General features: G+C 43.5%; 2 protein-coding genes across 2 annotated transcripts; one reads left to right on the forward strand and one right to left on the reverse strand.

The window, feature by feature from the left end:
• Positions 1-4708: 4708 nt before the first annotated feature.
• On the forward strand, positions 4709-11269 carry LOC110529265 (all-trans retinoic acid-induced differentiation factor). The gene is made up of 7 exons (XM_036984584.1): positions 4709-5180; positions 8490-8626; positions 8872-8940; positions 9024-9095; positions 9344-9465; positions 10257-10357; positions 10586-11269. The coding sequence occupies exons 1-7, from the start codon at positions 5088-5090 to the stop codon at positions 10688-10690; spliced, it is 699 nt and encodes a 232-aa protein (XP_036840479.1). The 5' UTR covers positions 4709-5087; the 3' UTR covers positions 10691-11269.
• A 2234-nt stretch (positions 11270-13503) lies between these two features.
• LOC110529266 (translation initiation factor eIF-2B subunit delta) lies at positions 13504-26280 on the reverse strand. The gene is made up of 13 exons (XM_036984585.1): positions 26162-26280; positions 24778-24815; positions 24472-24634; positions 24020-24238; positions 23249-23331; positions 20643-20734; positions 19564-19678; positions 19276-19352; positions 15862-15964; positions 15611-15738; positions 15122-15299; positions 14492-14672; positions 13504-14180 (listed from the first exon to the last, which is right to left on the reverse strand). The coding sequence occupies exons 1-13, from the start codon at positions 26181-26183 to the stop codon at positions 13981-13983; spliced, it is 1599 nt and encodes a 532-aa protein (XP_036840480.1). The 5' UTR covers positions 26184-26280; the 3' UTR covers positions 13504-13980.
• Positions 26281-26552: the final 272 nt, after the last annotated feature.

Raw genomic sequence — 26552 nt, forward strand, 5'->3', positions numbered from 1 at the left:
TTTTGTATCACATTGCAATGATAAAACTGGGGAGGACAAAAATGGAATTTCAGAATTTGGGAGGGACATGACACCCCCATCGCTAGTGAAAGTTGTGCCCCTGGGTGATATAATCACGTCCTAAAGTGGAAAAAAAAAGTTTGTTACTTTATGAAATTGCAGTTTCTACTTCATCTAAACCCAAATATTGTATTCCTGTGGTATTTATGCTGGACTGAGGAACACAGACACGCGGTTGAGCAATTTGTGAATGCAATAGAAAGAGAGGGAAGTGTTTCCCAACAACACATTACCTGTACTAGTGATGGATCCATAGCATGTATGAAAGTCTTTAATAGGGATACTATGAAGACATAATGGCAGCACTGTTGGAAAATAATTACTGGAGTGCCACTAAAACAGATGTAGAGTTCTGTACACGGTTATGTACACGGGTCTGTACACGGGTCTGTACACGGGTATGTACACGGGTCTGTACACGGGTCTGTACACGGGTATGTACACCGGTATGTACACCGGTATGTACACCGGTATGTACACATCATTTAATATGGCAGGCTAGTGAACTTTGTAAGTCACAGTACAGAGGCAAGGATGAGATGGGCAAGTACATTTTCAGTTTACTGTTGAACTCTACCAAATCAAGATGACATTAAATCCATTGTGATATTTGCATAGTTCTTGGTAGCGTAAGTAACTCGATATTGGTGAAGGTCATGAGTTACAGAGTCAAATAGACAAATTGAACTCTAATTCCAGAGGAAAAACAAGACAACATGGATGTTTTTGGTGTCTGATAACTCTTGAGGACTTTGGGAAAGAAGCACTTGAGGAAAAAGCTAAATCACCATTCAGTGAGTGTTTTGAAAAAAATCAGGAAGCAGGCCCTCGAAGACATTGTCCATTGCACTGATAAAAAAAACAGTACTATGGACAAAAGTTTATAAACTCATTTCCTTCCTGTAATCCCAATCTGGTTTGACTTTATGAGAGGACATTACAGAGATTCTCATCAGTATCCTACAAAATCAAGTCAGAATCAAATAAGCACAGCAGTGAGTGAGGCTATGTTTAAAAATACTCAAATGGTATACTTTGAATATTAAAAACATAGATCAGATGAGTGTATAACTAAATTGCACCCTTTGATTATAGTTTGTGAGGGAGTCCTCTGTATAAAAATCCAGAAGAAGATATCCAAAAACAATTGACACAGCCACAAGCCATAGAAACATGGCAGAAACATGGTAGAAACATGGTAGAAACATGACTGAAACATGGTAGAAACATGGTAGAAACATGACTGAAACATGGTAGAAACATGGTAGAAACATGGTAGAAACATGGCAGAAACATGACTGAAACATGGTAGAAACATGGTAGAAACATGACTGAAACATGGTAGAAACATGGCAGAAACATGGTAGAAACATGGCAGAAACATGACTGAAACATGGTAGAAACATGGCAGAAACATGACTGAAACATGGTAGAAACATGGTATAAACATGGTAGAAACATGGCAGAAACATGACTGAAACATGGCAGAAACATGGTAGAAACATGACTGAAACATGACTGAAACATGGCAGAAACATGGTAGAAACATGACTGAAACATGGTATATATAAACATGGTAGAAACATGGTAGAAACATGACTGAAACATGGTGTATATAAACATGGTAGAAACATGACTGAAACATGGTATATATAAACATGGTAGAAACATGGTAGAAACATGGTAGAAACATGGCAGAAATATGGTAGAAACATGCTAGAAACATGGCAGAAACATGGTAGAAACATGGTAGAAACATGGCAGAAACATGGTAGAAACATGGCAGAAACATGGCAGAAACATGCTAGAAACATGCTAGAAACATGGTAGAAACATGGTAGAAACATGGCAGAAACATGACTGAAACATGGTAGAAACATGACTGAAACATGGTAGAAACATGACTGAAACATGGCAGAAAACAAACCGGCCACCTAAGCTCCCCCGTAGGTCTTCTCAAGGTCCACCTGCTAAGAAATTGAAAATAGTTTCCCTGAATAACAACTCATGCAAGAAGCATAAAACTGGAGGCCCAGTATAATAAACCTGATGCACAGAAAGATCTAGAATCCCTCCAGTGTTCAGTGAGTGTAGATATTGGAAATGTTTGTACGTTTCCAAATACAAGCTGTTGGTTCAACTGATCCATACAGTCATTTTTACATCTACAGGCAGTGAAATATATTTTCTTTATGAATAAAACTCAGATGAAAAATAATTTTTCTGTTCTATTTCAGTCTGCAAGTCAGAGTCCAGGCTACACCTTTCAACACGCCTAATTTTATTTAGATTAATAAAATAATACTGAACGAAAATATAAACGCAACATGGAAAAAATTCTGCGATTTTACTGATTTACAGTTGAGGTCTGGTAATAGAGGGGAGGTACGTGAGGCGACGTTGGCTCCCCCTGCTGGGAATACGTGAGCTGGGCACCCCGACACGGACAGCTCTAAGTGGGAGGGTACTTAGAGGAACCAACCAACCGTGGAGGCCAAAAGAAAAGGAGCACGGTGGCACCGCGAGAGAGATTGGAGAGAGACCGACACCAAGCCACAATAGAGAAGAAGAACCGAGCCAAACCTAAGTAATTTTCTTTGTTATTTTTTATTTTCTGTCTTAGTAAAGTTGTTTTTGCGGACTAAAGCCTCCCTGTCTCTGTGTCAATCTCTGCACGCTCAATCCAACACCCCTACGGTTTCCCACCCAGTTCATATAAGGAAATCAGTCAATTGGGGCTCCTCAGTGGCACAGCCTCTAGCATCTCAGTGCTAGAGGCGTCACTACAGACTCTGGTTCGATTCCAGGCTGTAACACAACCGGACGTGATTGGGAGTCCGATGAGGCGGCACACAATTGGCCCAGCGTCGTTGGGGTTTGGCCAGGGTAGGCCGTCATTGTAAATAAGAATTTGTTCTTAACTGACTTGCCTAGTTAAATTAATAAAGGTTAAAAAAAATATATGAAAACATCATTAGGCCCTAATCTATGGATTTCACATGATTGGGCAGGGGCGCAGCCATGGGTGGGCCTGGGAAGGCATAAGCCAAACCACTTGGGAGCCAGGCCTAGCCAATCAGAAGGAGTTTTTCCCCACAAAAGGGCTTTATTACAGACAGAAATACTCCTTAGATTCATCAGCTGTCCGAGTGGCTGGTCTCAGACAATCAAGGTTTGGCAGGTGTAGGCTGTCATTGTAAATAAGAATTTGTTCTTAACTGACTTGCCAAGGTAAAAAAAAAAAAAAAAAAAAAATTTTTTTTACACAGGTGCACCTTGTGCTGGGGACAATAAAAGGTCACACTAAAATGTGCAGTTTTGTCACACAGCCATTGATGTCTCAAGTTTTGAGGGAGCATGCTGAATCCAGGAATGTTCACCAGAGCTGTTGCCAGAGAATTTAATGTTCATTTCTCTACCATAAGCCGCCTCCAACGTCGTTTTAGAGAATTTGGGGGTTACGTCCAACCGGCCTTGCAACTTCAAACCACGTGTCACCACGCCAGCCCAGGACCTCCACATCCGGCTTCTTACCTTCATTTAACCACACCAGTCAGTAATGATCATGCTGTTTAATCGGCTTCTTGACATGCCACACCTGTCAGGTGGATGGATTATCTTGGCAAAAGATAAATGCTCATTAACCGGGATGTAAACACATTTGTGCACAACATTTGAGAGAAATAATCTTTTTTTTTTTGCATTGGAAACACTTCTGGGATCTTTTATTTCAGCTCATGAAACATAGGAACAACACTTTACATTTGTTGGTCAAATTAACTAATATTTGTCTTTTGTTAAATATATAACAACATTCAAAGCGTGTTTAGTATTATCTAGTCCAATTGTGGTGTGACACCACTATTTTTATTCGTTTGCGTCAGTTTCAATGGGGGACTTTGATTTTGAAGGCGAACCGTCGATTCCACTATTGTTGCTCACGGTAATGTTGTTCACAACACACTGGTATGATTGAGAGAGAGGGGAACAGGCAAAACATGTGTTACATTTGCCTCTTTCTGCTTCTTGAAGTTATCCAAAATAGGTTTCATTGGTTGGCGAGCAAGCAGTTCAGGAAACAGACCAAATGTGATACAAATCCCAAGAAAACTGACTACATTGTAGCCGTTAAGCAATAATGTAACCAATATGTATCAAATCGCTCTTCATGAAGCGTTGCAACAGTCCTCTGGTCCAAACCATTTCTGGTAGAGGGGACCACATTTATTTTAAACATTACAAAACAACTATGTGCCAATTTTTTTAAAGGAATTTCCACGAATAATATACATGTATTTTAGTCTGTAGGCAAGACATACATAACATAGGCTATATATTATGTTTTCTAACAACAGCTTCAAATCACTTACGTAAATGATTTATTATCGTCTTCTGACCCCTCTACTGTAATGGCATATTTCAGAGTGTGGGGATGGTCAGATGACGGTGAATTTGAGAACAGTCATCCGGCAGCTTCCAAAATCAATTGAAATGTTTTCTTAATAACATAATTATTATAAATGAAATTGTAAAACAAAAAAAAATGAAATTAGGTATTTTGTCTATGTAGGCCTGTCCATTTTCTTTGTTTTGAAGAAACAAAGAAATATGTCTAATGAATAATGCAACACATTTCGTATTGTTGTACAATATTTTGGATATGAGATCCTCTTTATAGGCTGGGCTGTGCAAAAAGGTCGGGCAATTTGTAATGCTATGAAGCACTGTCTGCTTTCAAACACACACGGATGGGTTTTCTTTATTTTTTTCTCGTCTCAGTCTTATCGATCATTAATTCATGTGAAAAGACGGATAACCTGATAATAGAACTAGCAATACCGGATGTCCCCACGTTACCATATTGTGATTGAACCAACCAATCCAGGTCTTGTAGAGATCAGACAATGATACAAAGGAAACGAAACAAGGAGACATGCGAGTGTATTAAGGAAGCGGCTGTGATTTTAGTAGCTTACAGTCAGTCACATGTCTATCTTGTATTGATCGTATGAATATCGCGTTCAAACATGACAGCTGGATCCAGCCAGCGGAATGCAGCAGTGGTCTTATTGATATTTCATTTATATTTATATGGGAGTTATCAACTGACTGAGTTACAGGTAAGTGGTCTGCTTCGGCTCTATGCTATACAGGAATGCTGCGCAGCTCGCCATAACCGGTTATTTACATTGTACTTGCTGCTAGTAGGCAACACTCAGAACAATATGTTCTTACATTGCAACTGCTGCTACGCTCAAGAGTACAGTTGTTACATTGTTTATACACTCGGATGTGTTACGTTGTATTGTTACATTGTAACTACTATGCTACACTCATTGTTGTTATTGACCCGTTTACACCTTGACATACTTCATTAGGCGCTACGTCATCTTGTCCCACTAGGGAATGGACGTCTGCGGTGTTTGTAACGGCAATATGGAGAAGAGCCTGTCTCTAGTCAGAGATCGCATTTAGTTTGGGAGATTGCAAAATATGACCTTTTCTTTCAAGACAGGATATATATATATATATATATATTGTTTCCGGTGATAATATTGTTTTGTTCGTTTAGTTACTTTTTCCTCAACTTGTTTCTCTAACTTTATAGCATGTCAAATTAGCTTGCACTGCAGAGCTAAAAGCTAGACTAGGTTCAAGATACCACTGTAGCTAGCGACCTCCACCTAATAATTATCATAAAAAAACAAACGACATTGGGGTCACAATAAACTAAAATGGGAGGCAAAAGTCATATAATCAAATTGGCTTAACAGCCAATGTGTATTATTTAACATGACTATTAAAATTGTACTTATATGAATGGATAATTGTTTACAAGTTACTAGCTATCCCATAAAGCGAACACCCGAAAACCACATATTTTCATCTTCTTCTGTGGTTTGGTAACCTCCTGTTCTTCTACGGACTCTGGCTGGACTGAAGATGTCGTAAAGTGATTCCACTCCGTTGTTGACGTCCCCATTGAAATGAATGATATCCGGCGCCTTGTTCACATTACACATAAGCATGTTATGCCGGATGTCATGAATTTCAATGGGGACGTCCACAACGGAGTGGAATCGCAACGCCCCATTGCAGTTGAAGGCTCAGTTGTGATGCGGATGCCATATACATTGACATTTTAAAAACTATACGTAATCTTCAGTAGAAGAACTAGATGAAAATATGTGGTTTTGCTGGTGACTTTATGGGATATCTAGCACCTTTAAAACCATGACGAATTCCTATAAGTACCATTTGAATAGGTATGTTCAGTGACGTGTATTCATGCATGCCAAGTGAAGCCAGGCTTCCCCCCCCAAAAAAAAATCACCAAGAAAAAAGAAAATTATTTATCTTTCTTCTCTCTATGTTTCTTACTGAAAAAAGCGAGAGAAACAGTGCCACTCTGTCTCTGTAGGCCATCTATTCGATGCTGTCTGGCCAAAAAATGTATGACATTGTTTTCCGCCCCCCGATAATTGAATGCAAGGGAAGCCAGTGAGTATTTCGCCTCCCTTGATACAAAAAAAAAGAGTATAAAATAGCCAATCAGCGTCGAGCTAAAGTGAATGAGCTCAACTATGCATGGTCCTGGCACACCAAAATAAAAGTGTAAAGGGAAGCCAGTTTGGGTTTGGCTTCACTCCTATCACATCGCATCGAGAGCATACGTCATTGACAGAAACTTGTTGCATCTCATTGTGTTATTGTCCTCTGGTGGCTAGCTAGCTAGCTAAAATTGGCCCTTTTCTAAATTAGCCATGGGATGGAGAAAGGGATTTTGACTTGTGGTTTTACCTAATTCTCCGCAATGATTATAATGGTAATGGCAATTCTGATCCAACCATTAATTCATACATTGTGCCCCTGGCCTGAGAGGATGGAAGTTAAATATGTAACTAGATGTAGAAGAAGGCTAATGTTAACCAGCTAACGCTGCCCATGAATGGAAGTTAGGCCAGGTAGCCAGGGACAACAAATACTATTAAAAAAAATTTAATGTATGACAGAGTCATAAACCATTTGGTCAACATGAAAGTGGGGAGGATGGCATTGGCATTTCTCTACAAGTAGGGTGAGTCAACATGGTTTTTACTTGCGCACACACACACACACGCACACACACACAAACACACACACACACAGAAATCAGAACCATGGACAGCCACATCGTATTTAGCTTATTGGACTAAATAGTTTTCAGTATCTTTTTAGTTGTCAATGTATTAGAATAAGCATAAGTGATTTGATGATGTTGAAGTTGACATGGTGCTGGAATAGTGGAGGCAGGTCCAGTTTTCTTTGTGACTTCCGGTAACTCTCCATGGGTCTAAATCAATAAATATATTCTGTCTGGGCTTCCCCAGTGATTTTATCCACACACCACTACTGGTAATGTTAAATAATACACATAGGCTGTTAAGCCAATTTAATTATAAGACTGTTGCATTCCGTTTACGTTTAAGTTGGTGATGGTAATGGTGTTTGTTTTTGATGATAATTATTAGATGGAGGTCACAAGCAGTACAGTGGTACTTTCAACCTAGCCTAGCTTTTAGCTAGCTACAGTGGTATTTTCAACCTAGCCTAGCTTTTAGCTAGCTACAGTGGTACTTTCAACCTAGCTTTTAGCTAGCTATAGTGGTATTTTCAACCTAGGTTTTAGCTAGCTACAGTGGTACCTTCAACCTAGCCTAGCTTTTAGCTAGCTACAGTGGTACTTTCAACCTAGCCTAGCTTTTAGCTAGCTACAGTGGTACCTTCAACCTAGCCTAGCTTTTAGCTAGCTACAGTGGTACCTTCGACCTAGCCTAGCTTTAAGCTAGCTAACTGTTCTGCAGTGCAAGCTAACTTGACTTGGGAAGTTAAAGTCTAAAGTTAGAGAAACAAGTTGAGGAAAATGTAACTAAATAAAACATGTTTTATTATCACCTGAAACAATATATTTATCATATCTTGAATGAAAAGGTCATATTTTGCAATCTCCCAAAATAAATGCGATCTCTGACGAGACACGGGGGCGACCGAGAGCCTAGTGGTCAGTGTCGGACTAGTAACCGACAGGTTGGGGGATCAAATCTCCCCGAGCTGACAAGGTACAAATATGTTGTTCTGCCCCCCTGAACAAGGCAGTTAACCCACTATTCCTAGGCTGTCATTGTAAATAAAAACACAGCCTCTCCTCCATATTGCGTTACAAACACCTCACGTGTCGGTTCAGAAGCGGTGCAGGACTCCGTGAAGATGACCTACGGTGTAATGAAATACGTTACGATGTAAACGGGGTATAAATAACTGTCTTCTGCTAGCCTGCCTGCTACATTGACAGAGATTTGTCGCTTGATTATTATGACTTTTATTATGAATCAGTTTGGTGAAGATGTCGATGTTGATAAAGGCGTTGTGAATTTCTGCTGAACAAACAGGTATGCCATCTCTGCAACAGAACAGTGCAGAATAGCACCGCTCTGGACCAGTTCTGTTCCGCGTCTGCGGGCTTGGTTGACGGATGCTGCTGCCTGCTGCGAAAAGAAAACAGCAGCAATGCTGACTACGTCATCGGGTAGGAAGTTGTGCTTTGGCAACACCGGGCTTCGTTTTGATGATTATTGATTATTCACTGGATGTAATAACATATTGTGTAGAAACATTCAACAACTATAACAACTCTAATAACGTGTAACAACTGTTTAGTAAAATATACAAACTGATTACTTGTCTTGTAGCCAATGTCTCATTGTCATTGTTACATTATGTTGTCTATTTCCCCTAAAAACGTTATTTATGCCACTCTGTTTTCTCACTCAGGTTGGACCTATCAAACTGTTCTCTAAGTCATGTCAAGGACCTTCAAGAGGCATCAACAGCTGCAATGATGTATGTTAAACAGACCGTTTACATTTAGGCTACAAACCTGGTCAGTTTGTTCATGTTTTTATAGAGCCTATGTTCTTCTACAGAGATATCTCACTGAACCCCATAGTTCAGCTGAACAATTCACTGTTTCAAGGCTTCATCCAGTTGGATAACCTGTAAGTACAACTCACCGAGCTGTGTTACCGAGTCCAACCTTGCAATGCACATTTTAATGTCCAATCAGTTCCTTATTAGCATAGAATTCACACATTTTAATGTCCAATCAGTTCCTTTTTAGAATAGAATTCACATATTTGAATGTCCAATCAGTTCCTTATTAGAATATGATTCACACACATTTTAATGTCCAATCAGTTCCTTATAAGAATAGAACATTTTAATGAGCCTATACCTTTTCTGTAAGGATTCTGCCTGTCAACCTGACCTGTCCAGGAGGCAATGCATCATGGAATAAAATGGAGGTCAAAGGGGACACTCGTCACTGTGAAGGACAGAAGGACATCTGCAACCAGACCGGACATCTGTGTAAGTCACGTGTCAACCTTTTTTTGCTGCATGATCCTTGTTGTTGTGTCTAATAATGAAGTAGCCTAGTAGTTGAAAATACAAAAACACCACTGTTTTGGTAAATAGAAGGATAGGGCTGGGGAAAATGTAACCACTCTCAAATTCATAGACAAAGCTTTGGATGGAATGACTGACCGTTCATGATATCAAATTATAGTTTTAACCACATTTTGAGGCAAGACGGTGTTTGTTTGCAATAATTGTATTTTATTATCATTGGAGTAAAAAAAAAAAAGCATATCCTTTGTTCTAATGACGGCCAAAGCTGAACAAAGCTAATGAGGCATTTATAAGTTATATTCTTCAATAATCCGTGTGCAATATGCCTTTCATTTAAGAAGTCCAAAAATGTAGATGCCAATTACAGATTGCCCACTTTAAAACTCACTTTGTGAAATTAAAATGTCCGCTTTCATTCAGCTGTGATTCTGAACACAGTGATCTGGCATCAATATTATAGGTGGCATTACTGTCATAATATCGGTTTATAAAGTATCATAGAGACTATAACATTGCTTCTGAGCAAGGCGTTTAACCCACTGTTCCTCGGGTGCCGAAGACGTGGATGTTGATTAAGGCAGCACCCCGCACAGGGGTTGGGTTAAATGCGGAAGACACATTTCAGTTAAATGCATTCTGTTGTACAACTGACTAGGTATCCCTCCCTCCCCCTCCCCTCCCCTCCATCCCTCCCTCCCTCCCTCCCTCCCTCCCTCCCTCCCTCCCTCCCTCCCTCCCCCCTTCTACAGCATTGAACTGCCCTGAGAACTCCCTCTGTGCAGCGTATGGCCCGGGCTTCTTTGAGTGTAGCTGTGTGGACCACTTCCATGGATACAAGTGTCTCCGAGAGGTCAGTGAGTACACCACATCATCCATGTATGACTATTGGCAAGACAATGGCTTTAACTTTATCCTCAACAACATTCATTCATATCCAATCTCTGATTGTCGAAGACAGCATGAGCGTTCATTAATTACCGAGGGAAATTCACAGCCTTTCAAACAAAACCCCATTGTGGTGTAAGTGCCGCGGTAAACACCGAGTCACATTGTTGTTCTCCGTCTCTGTCGTTGACAGGGGAAGTTCCCTATAATCAAGGTGTTCGGGATTCTAGGGGCCTCCACAGTCCTGGTCTCCATCCTGCTATGGGTCACCCAGAGACGCAAGGTCAAATCTGCCTGAGGTTGTACCCACTCCCCTGGTCTGAGGCCTGGTCCTGGGACTCTATTTGGGAAAACACTTGTCTTCCAGTGATGCTGACATGAAGAGACAGGGGTGGAAAAATGTGACCATTTTAAAAAAACTGACTTTAGCGTGGAAAGTCAGCGTATTCTATGGAGGTAGTTGTATCATTGACCTTTATAGTTTCAATCATCTGTTTTGATGGGGTTGTTAAATCTTTGTTTTATCACCACAGATGTTGCAATCGTTGTAGCCTTTAAAAACATAAAAAAAAAAAAAAAAACAACCTTGCAGACATTTCCCTAGATCAACATGAAATCTAAGAGATTGTGATGCGGGACAATACACGACCTCACTTTATGGTCTACAGTATGTGCCAAATCGTGTTTTATAAAAATAAAAAAGTTGACTAAGATGCTTGGGGCCAGTTTCCCGGGACATCGACTAAAGCCTCGTACAGGACTAAAACATCTATTTCAATGGAGATTCTCCACCGAGCATGTTTTTAGTCCAGCACTACGGTTAATCTGTGTCTGGGAAATCAAACCTTATACTTGATCAATGAAGCATGAATAGTAGTAGAAGCAATAATATGCAGTATAAAGTTGCATTAGCCCCTCCCCCCTCCCCTAATTTTTGGGAAAACTGACAAAGATATCGATTAATTAATTACATTATAGGGAGACACGAGCAAAACACATTGTTTGCAGAGAATGTTGAATTGTTGTTGTATGTACAGATTGTTCATGTAATAATAAAATGTTTTGCTGTTTGCATTTTGTATTTCATCTTGGATTAAAGAAGATATGATATACTGACAATATAGATATGATATACTGACAATATAGATATGATATACTGACAATATAGATATGATATACTGACAATATAGATATGATATACTGACAATATAGATATGATATACTGACAATATAGATATGATATACTGACAATATAGATATGATATACTGACAATATAGATATGATATACTGACAATATAGATATGATATACTGACAAAATAGATATGATATACTGACAAAATAGATATGATATACTGACAAAATAGATATGATATACTGACAAAATAGATATGATATACTGACAATATAGATATGATATACTGACAAAATAGATATGATATACTGACAATATAGATATGATATACTGACAAAATAGATATGATATACTGACAATATAGATATGATATACTGACAATATAGATATGATATACTGACAATATAGATATGATATACTGACAAAATAGATATGATATACTGACAATATAGATATGATATACTGACAATATAGATATGATATACTGACAATATAGATATGATATACTGACAATATAGATATGATATACTGACAATATAGATATGATATACTGACAATATAGATATGATATACTGACAATATAGATATGATATACTGACAATATAGATATGATATACTGACAATATAGATATGATATACTGACAATATAGATATGATATACTGACAATATAGATATGATATACTGACAATATAGATATGATATACTGACAAAATAGATATGATATACTGACAATATAGATATGATATACTGACAATATACTGTCTATTGAACAAAAATATAAAAGGAACATGTAGTGTTGGTCCCATGTTTCATGAGCTGAAATAAAAGATGCCAGAAATTTCCATACGCACAAAAATAGCTTATATCTCTCAAATGTTATGCACACATTTGTTTACATCCCTGTGAGTGAGCATTTCTCCTTTGCCAATATTATCCATCCACCTGACAGCTGTGGCATGTCAAGAAGCTGATTAAACAGCATGATCATTACACAGGTGCACCTTGTGCTGGGGACAATAAAAGGCCTCTCAAATATGCAGTTGTGTCACACAACACATAAGCCGCCTCCAACGTCATTTTAGAGAAGTTGGCAGTCCAACTGGTCTCACATCCTCAGACCACGTGTAACCACGCCATCCCAGGACCTCCACATCCAGCTTCTTCACCTGTGGGATTGTCTGAGACCAGCTACCCGGACAGATGATGAAACAGGAGTATTTCTGTCTGTATTAAAGCCTTTTTTGTGTGTTGAAAATCCCATTCTGATTGGCTGCGCCCCTGCCTTGTCATGTGAAATTCAAAGATTAGGGTCTAATTCATTCATTTCAATTGACCGATTTCCTTATATGAAATGTAACTCAGTGAAATCTTTGATTGTTGCGTTTATATTTGTATTCAGTATAGACATGATATACTGAAAATATACACCGAACAAAAATATAAATGTAATATAAATGTAAAGTGCTGGTCTCATGTTTCATGGTCCCAGTCTGGACTTCACTGCTCCCACAGCCATTCAGATGTGCCTTTGTTCTCTGGTCCCACTTCCCCACACTCTGATCCCCTTACCAGCTTCAGGCCCACTTCCCCACACCCTCACCAGCTTCAGGCCCACTTCCCCACACTCTGATCCCCTTACCAGCTTCAGGCCCACTTCCCCACACTCTGATCCCCTTACCAGCTTCAGGCCCACTTCCCCACAGCCTTACCAGCTTCAGGCCCACTTCCCCACTCTGATCCCCTTACCAGCTTCAGGCCCACTTCCCCACACTCTGATCCCCTTACCAGCTTCAGGCCCACTTCCCCACACTCTGATCCCCTTACCAGCTTCAGGCCCACTTCCCCACACTCTGATCCCCTTACCAGCTTCAGGCCCACTTCCCCACACTCTGATCCCCTTACCAGCTTCAGGCCCACTTCCCCACACTCTGATCCCCTTACCAGCTTCAGGCCTTACCAAAAGAACACACAGGAACTCTTGTTTAAAAAGCCATTTCAGATGTACATTTATTGAAATGCCAAAAGCACAAGTGTGAATGTGTGCGCAGTGTAGACTCGCGGTTTGGCACTTCTGTCGTCCGAATTGGGCCAGTGAGTGTGTAGCCTAGCATGTAGGAAGACTGAGCAGGGGAGAGACTTTGTATCTAAAGTCCCGTTCCAACATCCACACTGGCACGCTACTAAGACTGAAGCTATTTATCAGGTAGGTCTGTGCATTGTAAGACGGATGCTAGACTGGACACTGGAACATAGGTTGGCATTTTGTAATGCACTATATAAAGCACTACTTCTGACCAGAGACGTATGGGCCCTGGTCAAAAGAAGTGTACTATATAGGGAATAGGGGGCCATTTGAGACGGCCTATAACTTGCCAGACAAGCACTTGTTCTAGAACACAGTCAGATCAAGTCTACATCAGACCCCCCCACGTCATCCCCTACTCCCCCCCCCTCTACTGTTCCAAGTTTTTGACCCGGAGTACAACAGGAACGGAGGTACAGGGGATCATGCCCAGGTCTGTGATGACCAGGTCCACAAAATCAGGTGGCGTGACGTCGTAGACCAGATTCAACAGCCCCAGGGAGCTGACATCATGCCAGTTCTCCAGCTGGGTCTTCCCCTTCCGGGTCACCATCAGGTCATCGGGGTCGTCTGAGGAAAAGAAAGCGATTGGTCGAAGGCGAGGGTTAGTAAAAGTCTCACTGCTAATGCTTACTAAAGTTTGTGTCAATGCAGTTTCAAGTCTAGTCAGTTTAGGAATAGAATTTAAAATGTGGATAAGTTTGTCTATCGAAGTAAAAATCAACATTTGCACATCCTTATCTGTGTTGACTAGAAGCAGAATGGAAATTACTTTCTTTACATAAACTAGATTACTTCATTATCTCTAGAAAGATAACCCCATACTGTAGCTCTTTACGTGCCATAATGAAGTCAACGAGGCCAAATAACTCCCACAGTACCAAGCTCGTTTGAGACGAAGGAGTCAGTCTGCACCCTCTCGCAGAACTTGTATGTCTCACAGCAGACCAGAACCGGCACGTTGAAGGTCCTAGCCACCAGAGCTATCTGAGATGTGCCCACACGAGACATCACGTAGCCATTAGCCAGCAGAGCATGGGCACCCAGGAACACCTTCGATACCTGGGAGAGGGGGAGTTTAATGATTACACCTAGACGTTAAATATATTGGAGATTTGTTACAAACAAAAAAAAAGGACAGGGAAGAAAGAGGGTTAAACTGAGAAGCATTGGAAGAAAAATAAAATCACTGTTTGGATTTTCTACAAGAGGACAACAACATTTCTGATTAAATCAACTCGTGTCTAAAACACCAAAAGCCTACGTTCTCAATTCCACAGTGTAATGACACCTTCGGTCCCCCAAGGGGCGGTCATCTGTTCTGGAATCACCTCAGGTAGTATGTACGAGAGGGCAGAGATGAGGACCTAGATCACCTCAGGTAGTATGTACGAGAGGGCAGAGATGAGGACCTAGATCACCTTAGGTAGAATGTACGAGAGGGCAGAGATGAGGACCTAGGTCACCTCAGGTAGTATGTATGAGAGGGCAGAGATGAGGACCTAGGTTACCTCAGGTAGTATGTACGAGAGGGCAGAGATGAGGACGTAGGTGCAGCTGATGCCTCGCTGTACGAGACGTCTCAGAGCCTCCCTTCCCTCCAGACGAGGCCGGCTGTCCACAACGATCACACGGAACTTCCTGCTCTTATCATATGCCTCGCAAAGGATGTGGTTCACCAGGGACGAGCTACAGAGGGGGAGAAGAGACATGAGAACTCAATAACTGATGCCTTCCTTATTGACACCTAGCCTGGTCTCAGATCTGCTACAGAGGGGGCGAACAGCTCGATCACTAGACGATCACTACTGGATTGTAAACCCAACCCCCGACCACTACGCCCTAGGCACTACTGTAAAGCGGAGAGGATTGGAAACAATTCAAGCAATAGGGATAGTTACAGGGAGAGCTTCTCTGTGCTTCATGCAGAGTGGCTGGGCGGTGACCACCTATCCACTTCCATGTCCTGTCAGATAAAATGACAAGACGTTAGATCTCACCATCCATAAACTAGAATGACGTCTCCGTCACTGATCTTCTTTATGGCGTATTTAGAGATGGCCTTGGCAGCCAGAACTACGTTTTCGTTTATGTAACAGTCTATACACTTCTGCAGTTTGGTCTTTGCCTAGAAAAGAGAGAGAGAGAGAGAGAGAGAGAGAGAAAATAGTTGTTGTCATAAAAATGGACACGATGAGTTAAAATTGCAACCAGAAACAAACAAGAATTGAAACTGTATTCTGAAACTCACTTCCTCTTCTTTGAACTGACTGGGAATATTGGAGATTTCTTTCTTGATATACTTGATTGCGTTGCCCATGCTCGCCGACAGGGGGCGACATTGATTGAGAAAACTGCAAAAAACAAAAAAGAAAGTAAAATACACAGGATTTCTTCAATCAGCTTCGTATCAAATCAGGGTTTGCCATTAACTCTTGTAGCCATTTGTCCTATGGACAAGTATGACAAAAGCTCAAGTCATGGGGCGGTAGGGTGGTTAGAGCGTTGGACTAGTAACCGGAAGGTTGCAAGTTCAAACCCCCGAGCTGACAAGGTACAAATCTGTCGTTCTGCCCCTGAACAGGCAGTTCCCACTGTTCCTAGGCTATCATTGAAAATAAGAATTTGTTCTGAACTGACTTGCCTAGTTAAATAAAGGTTAAATAAATTAAACATTTATGTACACGGGTTACTAATATGACTGGGATTATCAATAGACTACCACATATGACCAGGATTGTGTTTTTGGCTGCTGGACAATAAAATAAATGTTGATTTGAAAAGCAAAAGAACACTAGAGAAATGCTGGTTTCAATGGGATATTAAGTGTTAATAAAAAATAAAAAACATTTCTGTGGTTGTATTTAGGCTAGGCTACTTTGGCTAGGATACTTTGGCTAGGCTACTTTGGCTAGGCTACTTTGGCTAGGCTACTTAGAAACAAGGCAAGACATGCTTCATAAAAAAATGACATAAAACATCCATGTTTTAAACAATTAAATTGATGGTTTAAATAGTTTCCAAAATGCTGACCGCCTCTGCTCAGATTCAAGGTGGGTGATGTCCAGGGAGCAAACAGGCACTGTCCTTCATTCTCCGCTCGTGTGTCTTTGATATGAACAAACTGTGCCTCAAGTACGTCGACATAAAGTTAGACGTTAACGTTCGTTATATTTGTTAAACATGACTAGTGTTTTGCCAATATTTTATCTAATTAAAAGTCTCGTTAAAGTTTGCTACATTTTTCTGGCTCCTCCCTCATCGGTTGGACATGAGGCTGTAGACAATATACATGTCACCCATACTTTAACCTATAGGCTTATTTATGTGCATTATATTTTACCTTTATTTTAACTCGGCAAGTCAGTTAAGAACAAATTCTTATTTTCAATGACGGCCCAGGAACAGTGGGTTAACTGCCTTGTTCAGGGGCAGAACGACAGATGTTTTACCTTGACAGCTCGGGGATTCGATCTAGCAACCTTTCGGGTTACTAGTCCAACACTCTAACCACTAGGCTACCTGCCGCCTCTACACTCTAACCACTAGGCTACCGCTGTCGCCTCTACACTCTAACCACTAGGCTACCGCTGTCGCCTCTACACTCTAACCACTAGGCTACCGCTGTCGCCTCTACACTCTAACCACTAGGCTACCGCTGTCGCCTCTACACTCTAACCACTAGGCTACCGCTGTCGCCTCTACACTCTAACCACTAGGCTACCGCTGTCGCCTCTACACTCTAACCACTAGGCTACCGCTGTCGCCTCTACACTCTAACCACTAGGCTACCGCTGTCGCCTCTACACTCTAACCACTAGGCTACCGCTGTCGCCTCTACACTCTAACCACTAGGCTACCGCTGTCGCCTCTACACTCTAACCACTAGGCTACCGCTGTCGCCTCTACACTCTAACCACTAGGCTACCGCTGTCGCCTCTACACTCTAACCACTAGGCTACCGCTGTCGCCTCTACACTCTAACCACTAGGCTACCGCTGTCGCCTCTACACTCTAACCACTAGGCTACCTGCCGCCTCTACACTCTAACCACTAGGCTACCCTGCCTCCTCTACACGCTAACCACTAGGCTACCGCTGTCGCCTCTACACTCTAACCACTAGGCTACCGCTGTCGCCTCTACACTCTAACCACTAGGCTACCCTGCCTCCTCTACACTCTAACCACTAGGCTACCTGCCGCCTCTACACTCTAACCACTAGGCTACCCTGCCTCCTCTACACTCTAACCACTAGGCTACCGCTGTCGCCTCTACACTCTAACCACTAGGCTACCGCTGTCGCCTCTACACTCTAACCACTAGGCTACCTGCCTCCTCTACACTCTAACCACTAGGCTACCTGCCTCCTCTACACTCTAACCACTAGGCTACCTGCCTCCTCTACACTCTAACCACTAGGCTACCCTGCCTCCTCTACACTCTAACCACTAGGCTACCCTGCCGCCTCTACACTCTAACCACTAGACTACCCTGCCGCCCCTACACTCTAACCACTAGACTACCCTGCCGCCTCTACACTCTAACCACTAGGCTACCCTGCCGCCTCTACACTCTAACCACTAGGCTACCCTGCCGCCTCTACACTCTAACCACTAGGCTACCTGCCTCCTCTACACTCTAACCACTAGACTACCTGCCACCTCTACACTCTAACCACTAGACTACCCTGCCTCCTCTACACTCTAACCACTAGGCTACCCTGCCACCTCTACACTCTAACCACTAGGCCACCCTGCCACCTCTACACTCTAACCACTAGGCTACCCTACCTCCTCTACACTCTAACCACTAGACTACCTGCCACCTCTACACTCTAACCACTAGACTACCCTGCCTCCTCTACACTCTAACCACTAGGCTACCCTGCCGCCTCTACACTCTAACCACTAGACTACCCTGCCGCCTCTACACTCTAACCACTAGGCTACCCTGCCACCTCTACACTCTAACCACTAGACTACCCTGCCTCCTCTACACTCTAACCACTAGGCTACCCTGCCGCCTCTACACTCTAACCACTAGACTACCCTGCCGCCTCTACACTCTAACCACTAGGCTACCCTGCCACCTCTACACTCTAACCAATAGACTACCCTGCCTCCTCTACACTCTAACCACTAGACTACCCTGCCTCCTCTACACTCTAACCACTAGGCTACCCTGTCGCCTCTACACTCTAACCACTAGGCTACCCTGCCACCTCTACACTCTAACCACTAGACTACCCTGCCTCCTCTACACTCTAACCACTAGGCTACCCTGCCGCCTCTACACTCTAACCACTAGACTACCCTGCCTCCTCTACACTCTAACCACTAGGCTACCCTGCCACCTCTACACTCTAACCAATAGACTACCCTGCCTCCTCTACACTCTAACCACTAGACTACCCTGTCGCCTCTACACTCTAACCACTAGGCTACCGCTGTCGCCTCTACACTCTAACCACTAGGCTACCCTGCCTCCTCTACACTCTAACCACTAGGCTACCGCTGTCGCCTCTACACTCTAACCACTAGGCTACCCTGCATGAACATCATATTTTTTAAAATAAAATATACTAAAAAACTTGTCCTGGACAAGAGAACGTTAATGTGGAGCCCTGGAGATGATGATTTGAGAAATAGGCTGTAGATCCTGTACCTGATATAGGGCTTGAGCTTGTTGACCAGGTCTCTGGCCAGCTCCTCATTAGGAGGAGTAGTATAGTCCCTGATCACCTGTATGGACGGGACAGAGATCACCACCGAAATGGTTAAAACAGTGGATTGACTTGTAAGACCATTTAAAATGTTTAGGTATACAGCCGAGGAGGATTAGAACTAAGAGCAGGCCTGGGGGGTCAGTAGTACTGTACCCGTTTGGCTACTTTAGATATACAGCCGAGGAGGATTAGAACTAAGAGCAGGCCTGGGGTCAGTAGTACTGTACCTGTTTGAAGGCGTGGAGCAGGGCTACAGAGCGAGCATTGGATCCCACCACGATACCCTGGGAGTACTGCAGACCCAACCGCACGATGGAGGGGTGGATCACTGTAGAGGGAATGCTGACGGACAGAACAATTACAGATACCGGGGGGGGGGGGGGGGGGGTCAGTCAACTTTCCCCTCAGGAAGTTGGAGCCTGTAACTGCCATTTCCTAACTGCCATTTCCTGATCATAAATGACTTGGAGGTGGTCTCAATGACACATTCTACGTTACATTTAGGGGTAATGATTATTCTAATTAATAGGAGTCTATGTGGAAATCAGTACTATGACTACAAGGGGGCGAGCCGGCCCAAGTCCTCTGATTGGCTCAGCTTCAACTTCAGACGGTTGAGACAAAAACCACAATGTGCCAACTAGAAGGTGAGGGGGGCTCTGGGTAGGGGCAGGTAAGTAGTTACCTGAGTTGCTGGGTGAAGGGGGGGGGGGGGGGTAGGGGCAGGTAAGTAGTTACCAGAGTTGCTGGGTGAAGGGGGGGTAGGGGCAGGTAAGTAGTTACCAGAGTTGCTGGGTGAGGTGGGCTCTGGGTAGGGGCAGGTAAGTAGTTACCAGAGTTGCTGGGTGAAGAGGGGGGTAGGGGCAGGTAAGTAGTTACCAGAGTTGCTGGGTGAAGGGGGGGGTAGGGGCAGGTAAGTAGTTACCAGAGTTGCTGGGTGAAGGGGGGGTAGGGGCAGGTAAGTAGTTACCAGAGTTGCTGGGTGAGGTGGGCTCTGGGTAGGGGCAGGTAAGTAGTTACCAGAGTTGCTGGGTGAAGAGGGGGGTAGGGGCAGGTAAGTAGTTACCAGAGTTGCTGGGTGAAGGGGGGGGGTAGGGGCAGGTAAGTAGTTACCAGAGTTGCTGGGTGAGGGGGGCTCTGGGTAGGGGCAGGTAGGAAGTTACCTGAGTTGCTGGGTGAAGGGGGGGGTAGGGGCAGCTAGGAAGTTATCTGAGTTGCTGGGTGAGGGGGGCTCTGGGTAGGGGCAGGTAGGAAGTTACCTGAGTTGCTGGGTGAAGGGGGGGGGTAGGGGCAGCTAGGAAGTTACCTGAGTTGCTGGGTGAGGGGGGCTTTGCGGCTGTACTGGTGCAGGTGAGAGAACAGGCTGACTTTGTAGCCATAGTCAGATCGTAGGGGGATCTGAAACACACACAGAAAGTATTCACATCCCTTGACTTGTTCCACATTTTGTTTGTGTCTCTGGCCTACGCACAATGCCCCATAATGTCAAAGTGGAATCATGTTTTTTTTAATGTTTACAAATGAATTCAAAATGAAAAGCTGAAATGTCTTGAGTCAATAAGGTTTTTAAACCCCTTTGTCACATAATAAGTTACATGGACTCACTGTGTGCAATAATAGTGTTTAACAGGATTTTTGAATGACTGCCTCATCTTCGTGCCCAACATACAGACAATTGTAAGGTCCCAAAACAAGGAAATACAGCTCCCTGGATTCATGTACCAATATTCTCTCTCTCTCTCTCTATATATTCTTTATCCCCTTACACTTGTGTCTATAACGTAGTAGTTTTGGAATTGTTAGCTAGATTACTTGTTGGTTATTACTGCATTGTCAGAACTAGAAGCACAAGCATTTTGCTACACTCGCAGTAACATCTGCTAACCATGTGTATGTGACCAATAAAATTTGATTTGACCAAAACGGTAAAAATCTAAACTTAACACACAAGTTGAACCTTGATACCTAGTACCTTTATAGTGGCGCCGTGCGCCTGAAAAAAAACATGTGAGGCTAAATGAATAGAAGGTAGTTAGTGCTGTGAAGTTTAGCTTGCTGCTTATAAATTCAGCAAAACAAAAAAAACAAACTTAACGTGTATTTGTATGAACATTACAAGATTCAACAACTGAGACATAAACTGAACAAGTTCCACAGACATGTGACTAACAGAAATTGAATAATGTTTCCCTGAACAAAAGGGGTGGTCAAAAGTAACAGTCTATCTGGTGTGGCCCCCAGCTGCATTAAGTACTGCAGTGCATCTCCTCCTCATGGACTGCACCAGATTTTACAGTTCTTGCTGTGAGATGTTACCCCACTCTTCCACCAAGGCACCTGCAAGTTCACTGACATTTCTGGGGGGAATGGCCCTAGCCCTCACCCTCCGATCCAACAGGTCCCAGACGTGCTCAATGGGATTGAGATCCGGGATCTTCGCTGGCCATGGCAGAACACTGACATTCCTGTCTTGCAGGAAATCACACACAGAATGAGCAGTATGGCTTGTGGCATTGTCATGCTGGAGGGTCATGTCAGGATGAGACTGCAGGAAGGGTACCACATGAGGGAGGAGGATGTCTTCCCTGTAACACACAGCATTGAGATTGCCTGCAATGACAACAAGCTCAGTCCGATCATGCTGTGACACACCGCCACAGACCATGACGGACCCTCCACCTCGATCCTGGTCCAGAGTACAGGCCTCGGTGTAACGCTCATTCCTTCGACAATAAACGCAAATCCGACCATCACCCCTGGTGAGACAAAACCACGACTCGTCAGTGAAGAGCACGTTTTGTCAGTCCTGCCAGGTCCAGCGACGGTGGGTTTGTGCCCATAGGCGACGTTGTTGCCGGTGATATCTGGTGAGGACCTGCCTTACAACAGGCCTACAAGCCTGCAGTCCAGCCTCTCTCAGCCTATTGCGGACAGTCTGAGCACTGATGGAGGGATTGTGTGTTACTCGGGCAGTTGTTGTTGCCATCCTGTACCTGTCCTGCAGGTGTGATGTTCAGATGTACCGATCCTGTGCAGGTGTTGTTACACGTGGTCTGCCACTGCGAGGTCGATCATCTGTCCATCCTATCTCCCTGTAGCGCTGTCTTAGGCATCTCACAGTACGGACATTGCAATTTATTTCCCAGGCCACATCTGCAGTCCTCATGCCTCCTTGCAGTATGCCTAAGGCACGTTCAAGCAGATGAGCAGGGACCCGGGGCATCTTTCTTTTGTGCTTTTCAGAGTCAGTAGAAAGGCCTCTTTAGTGTCCTAAGTTTTCAGAACTGTGGCCTTAATTGCCTGTAAGCTGTTAGTGTCTTAACGACCTTTCCACGGGTGCGTGTTCATTAATTGTTTATGGTTCATTGAACAAGCATGGGACACAGTGTTTAAACTCTTTACAATGAAGATCTGTGAAGTTATTTTGATTTTTACGAATGATCTTTGAAAGACAGGGTCCTGATAAAGGGACGTTTCCTTTTTTTTGCTGAGTTTATATTTTCATGTAGAACTAATCCAATGTTTCCCCATACCATTATATAGCCTTATAGGGCTGGTTCTAAAGGCACTGGATGTTGTTGTGGGGTTGTGTGCGCCTTGCCTGCAAAGGAATCCAGGGGAAACACTGACAATGTAAATCTGTACTGAGATGACTAACCTCAGCGGTACTAGCAAGTTAGGGGTGGCAGGTAGTCTAGCGGTTAAGAAGGTTGGGCCACTAACCCGAAAGGTTGCTGGTTCAAATCCCTGACCCAACTATGTAAACAACAACAACAAATCTGAATGTGAGCAAGGCACTTAACCTTAATTTACTCCTGTAAGTAATTTTTGGATAGGAGCGTCTGCTAGTCAAGCAGTGCCTTGAGGACAGAGAGCAGGATATTGTATAATGTCAATAACATTGCCACAAACCTGTTGTCTTTCCAACTTCTTGGCCAGTCTCTTCACCACTGCAGGGTCGTCCACTTGGACATGTTCCGGAAGTCTCTTCACCACTAACAAGGACAGGAAGCAATCTTTGAATAAATGGGACTTACTATTTCACGTTGTAAAAGTCCAATGTGTTTTTCAATAGGGGATACCCTTAGAAGTCAAGAGGCAGATTAAAGAGACTAATAGACTGGAGCCTGTCCTCGTAGGACCTTCATCATGTTGAACTGTCCCCTAGTCACAACCTGTCCTGTGGGCCTTCATCATGTGGAACTGTCCTGTCCCCTAGTCACAGCCTGTCCTGTAGGCCTTCATCATGTGGAACTGTCCCCTAGTCACAGCCTGTCCTGTGGGCCTTCATCATGTGGAACTGTCCCCTAGTCACAGCCTGTCCTGTAGGCCTTCATCATGTGGAACTGTCCCCTAGTCACAGCCTGTCCTGTAGAACTGTCCCCTAGTCACAGCCTGTCCTGGCATCAACTCATTCACTTTTGTGTGTATGGGGATGTATGGGGGGGTTAAGATGAGGAGGGGGGGGGGGGGGGGGGGGGGGGGGGTGTATAATGAGGAGAGGGGGGTGTGATGAGGGGAGAGGGTAATGGGAGGGTTATTATATGTTGATTGTATGCATGTCTATGAAAGCAGCAGCACTCTTTAATTGTCCAAGTAATTTCCCCTCTAGGACAATAAGATATATCATATCACAAGTCAACAAGGTGCTCCACAGGTCCACCAGCAGAAGTCGTGTTGTACCTGGGTTTAGTTCACTTGGAGGGGCCTTGGTCTTGCTGCTGGAGAAGCAACTCTGTTGCTTAGAGGCTCTATCAGCGTCCTGCCTTGCTCTCCTCTCTGCCTTCTGCTCAGCTCTGCTTTTGGCTGGCTTGTCTGCTGGGGAGGGGGCAGGAGAGGAGTGGGAGGGAGCTCCTGAGGCAGGCACAGGTATTGGTGCAGAGGCAGGTAACACTGTGGGAGCTGGGGACAGAGACAGACAGGTGCATTGACCAATGAAGTGGATGCTGGATAGGATTCATGGGTAAATGGACCAATGAAGAAAGCTAGCACTTTATGGAAATGAGTACACAACTATCGGTATTTGTTTTTCCAATGATATAAAATTATACAATCAGAACATTTAAGACATGTTGACAACAGTAGAAGAGTAGGTTACAGCCATGAGGATACAATATGGAACCAGACTAGAACACCTTTCTGTGTTGGGGGTTGTGTTGCCACAGGTTGTGATGGAGCGACAGGCTTCTTTTCCTTCGCTCTTTCTGACGGGCGCTTCTCATCCTTCTGTTTCTTCTGGTGTTTCTTCTCTTTCCTCAGCCGTTGCTTCTCCTCTTTGGTCAACTCCTTCCCTTCATTCTAAAAGTGATGCGGATGAACTTCCTGGTTAGTGTGTTGGACAGTGGACAATATGTATGCTATTGACAATATTGTCCATTTCATGATATTTTATTTGCCACTTGGAAAAACTGAATTAACTTTTGGTTTAGAATGATACTTACTTTAGCGCGTACGATGTCATCTTTCTTCACAGGTCCATCTGTAACACAGTGTCGTGATGACGACGAAGTTGCATTTACATCCAGCTGACAGTGCGGTCTTGCTAGCTAACTAGCCAGGTAGGTAGCTAACTAGCCAGGTAGGTAGCTAACTAGCCAGGTAGGTAGCTAACTAGCCAGGTAGGTAGCTAACTAGCCAGGTAGGTAGCTAACTAGCCAGGTAGGTAGCTAACTAGCCAGGTAGGTGGCTAACTAGCCAGGTAGGTGGCTAACTAGCCAGGTAGGTGGCTAACTAGCCAGGTAGGTGGCTAACTAGCCAGGTAGGTGGCTAACTAGCCAGGTAGGTAGCTAACTAGCCAGGTAGGTGGCTAACTAGCCAGGTAGGTAGCTAACTAGCCAGGTCGGTAGCTAACTAGCCAGGTAGGTAGCTAACTAGCCAGGTAGGTAGCTAACTAGCCAGGTAGGTAGCTAACAAGCCAGGTAGGTAGCTAACAAGCTATAGCTTTAACTGGCTAAATATAGACATCAGACAGGTTAGCTAATTAGCTACTAACATTAACTGGCTCGGTATCTAAGGTTAGTGTGCATAAACCATCAATCAATCAAATGTATTTATAAAGCCCTTCTTACAATCAGCTGATGTCACAAAGTGTTGTACAGAAACCCAGACTAAAACTAGTCAACGAGTAAAATCGTTTTTAACTATGTTGGTTCAAGTAACAACCAATATGAATGATGCAATATTAATCGGCAACATGTAACAGTGAAGCCACAGGCTAACGTTAGCTACTAGCCTATCACTTCCCAGGCTAACGTTAGCTACTAGCCCATCACTTCCCAGGCTAACATTAGCTACCAGCCCATCACTTCCCAGGCTAACGTTAGCTACCAGCCCATCACTTCCCAGGCTAACGTTAGCTACCAGCTCATCACTTCCCAGGCTAACGTTAGCTACCAGCCCATCACTTCCCAGGCTAACGTTAGCTACCAGCCCATCACTTCCCAGGCTAACGTTAGCTACCAGCTCATCACTTCCCAGGCTAACGTTAGCTACCAGCTCATCACTTCCCAGGCTAACGTTAGCTACCAGCCCATCACTTCCCAGGCTAACGTTAGCTACCAGCTCATCACTTCCCAGGCTAACGTTAGCTACCAGCCCATCACTTGCCAGGCTAACGTTAGCTACCAGCTCATCACTTCCCAGGCTAACGTTAGCTACCAGCCCATCACTTCCCAGGCTAGCGAGCTAATTACAACTCTGCTGTAACCTGGACAACATTCACAGCAGACGAGGTGCCACGTTAGTTAATTCCGTGATATTGTAGCCAGAGCTGTACCTATAGTGTTTTTATTTAAAGTATGTTGACAGCTGTCATTTCAGACTCACCTGCTGCTCCACAGTCCGCCATGTTTACGATAACTTCCTGCTGATGTTAACAAGCATGGAAATGTGTCAGAACTGAGCTGGTGGGAAAATTCACAGTGCCCTCTAACGGTTGAAGTAGACGAGGCTCCGAAGTGCTTACTAGTGCCTAGGTATTTGTTGAGGGGAGCCCAAAGACCGGCAGATCGCGGTATTGAGTTCATCTTACCGTCCAAATGCATTTGTATGCAGCCGGCAATAGAGTACCACAGTGTGAGTCATAATACCCATAAAACCTAGCGGTAAAACAAAGAAATGGTTCCAATCGTTTTTCCACCATTAATTTTTTCCCATAGGGGATTTTAGAAACACTTAAAAAAGGGCTGTGTTTTGTGTAGAATTACCCCGGCGTCAC

This window comes from Oncorhynchus mykiss, chromosome 8 (genome assembly GCF_013265735.2).
Source record: "Oncorhynchus mykiss isolate Arlee chromosome 8, USDA_OmykA_1.1, whole genome shotgun sequence".
Taxonomy (NCBI): Eukaryota; Metazoa; Chordata; class Actinopteri; order Salmoniformes; family Salmonidae; genus Oncorhynchus; species Oncorhynchus mykiss.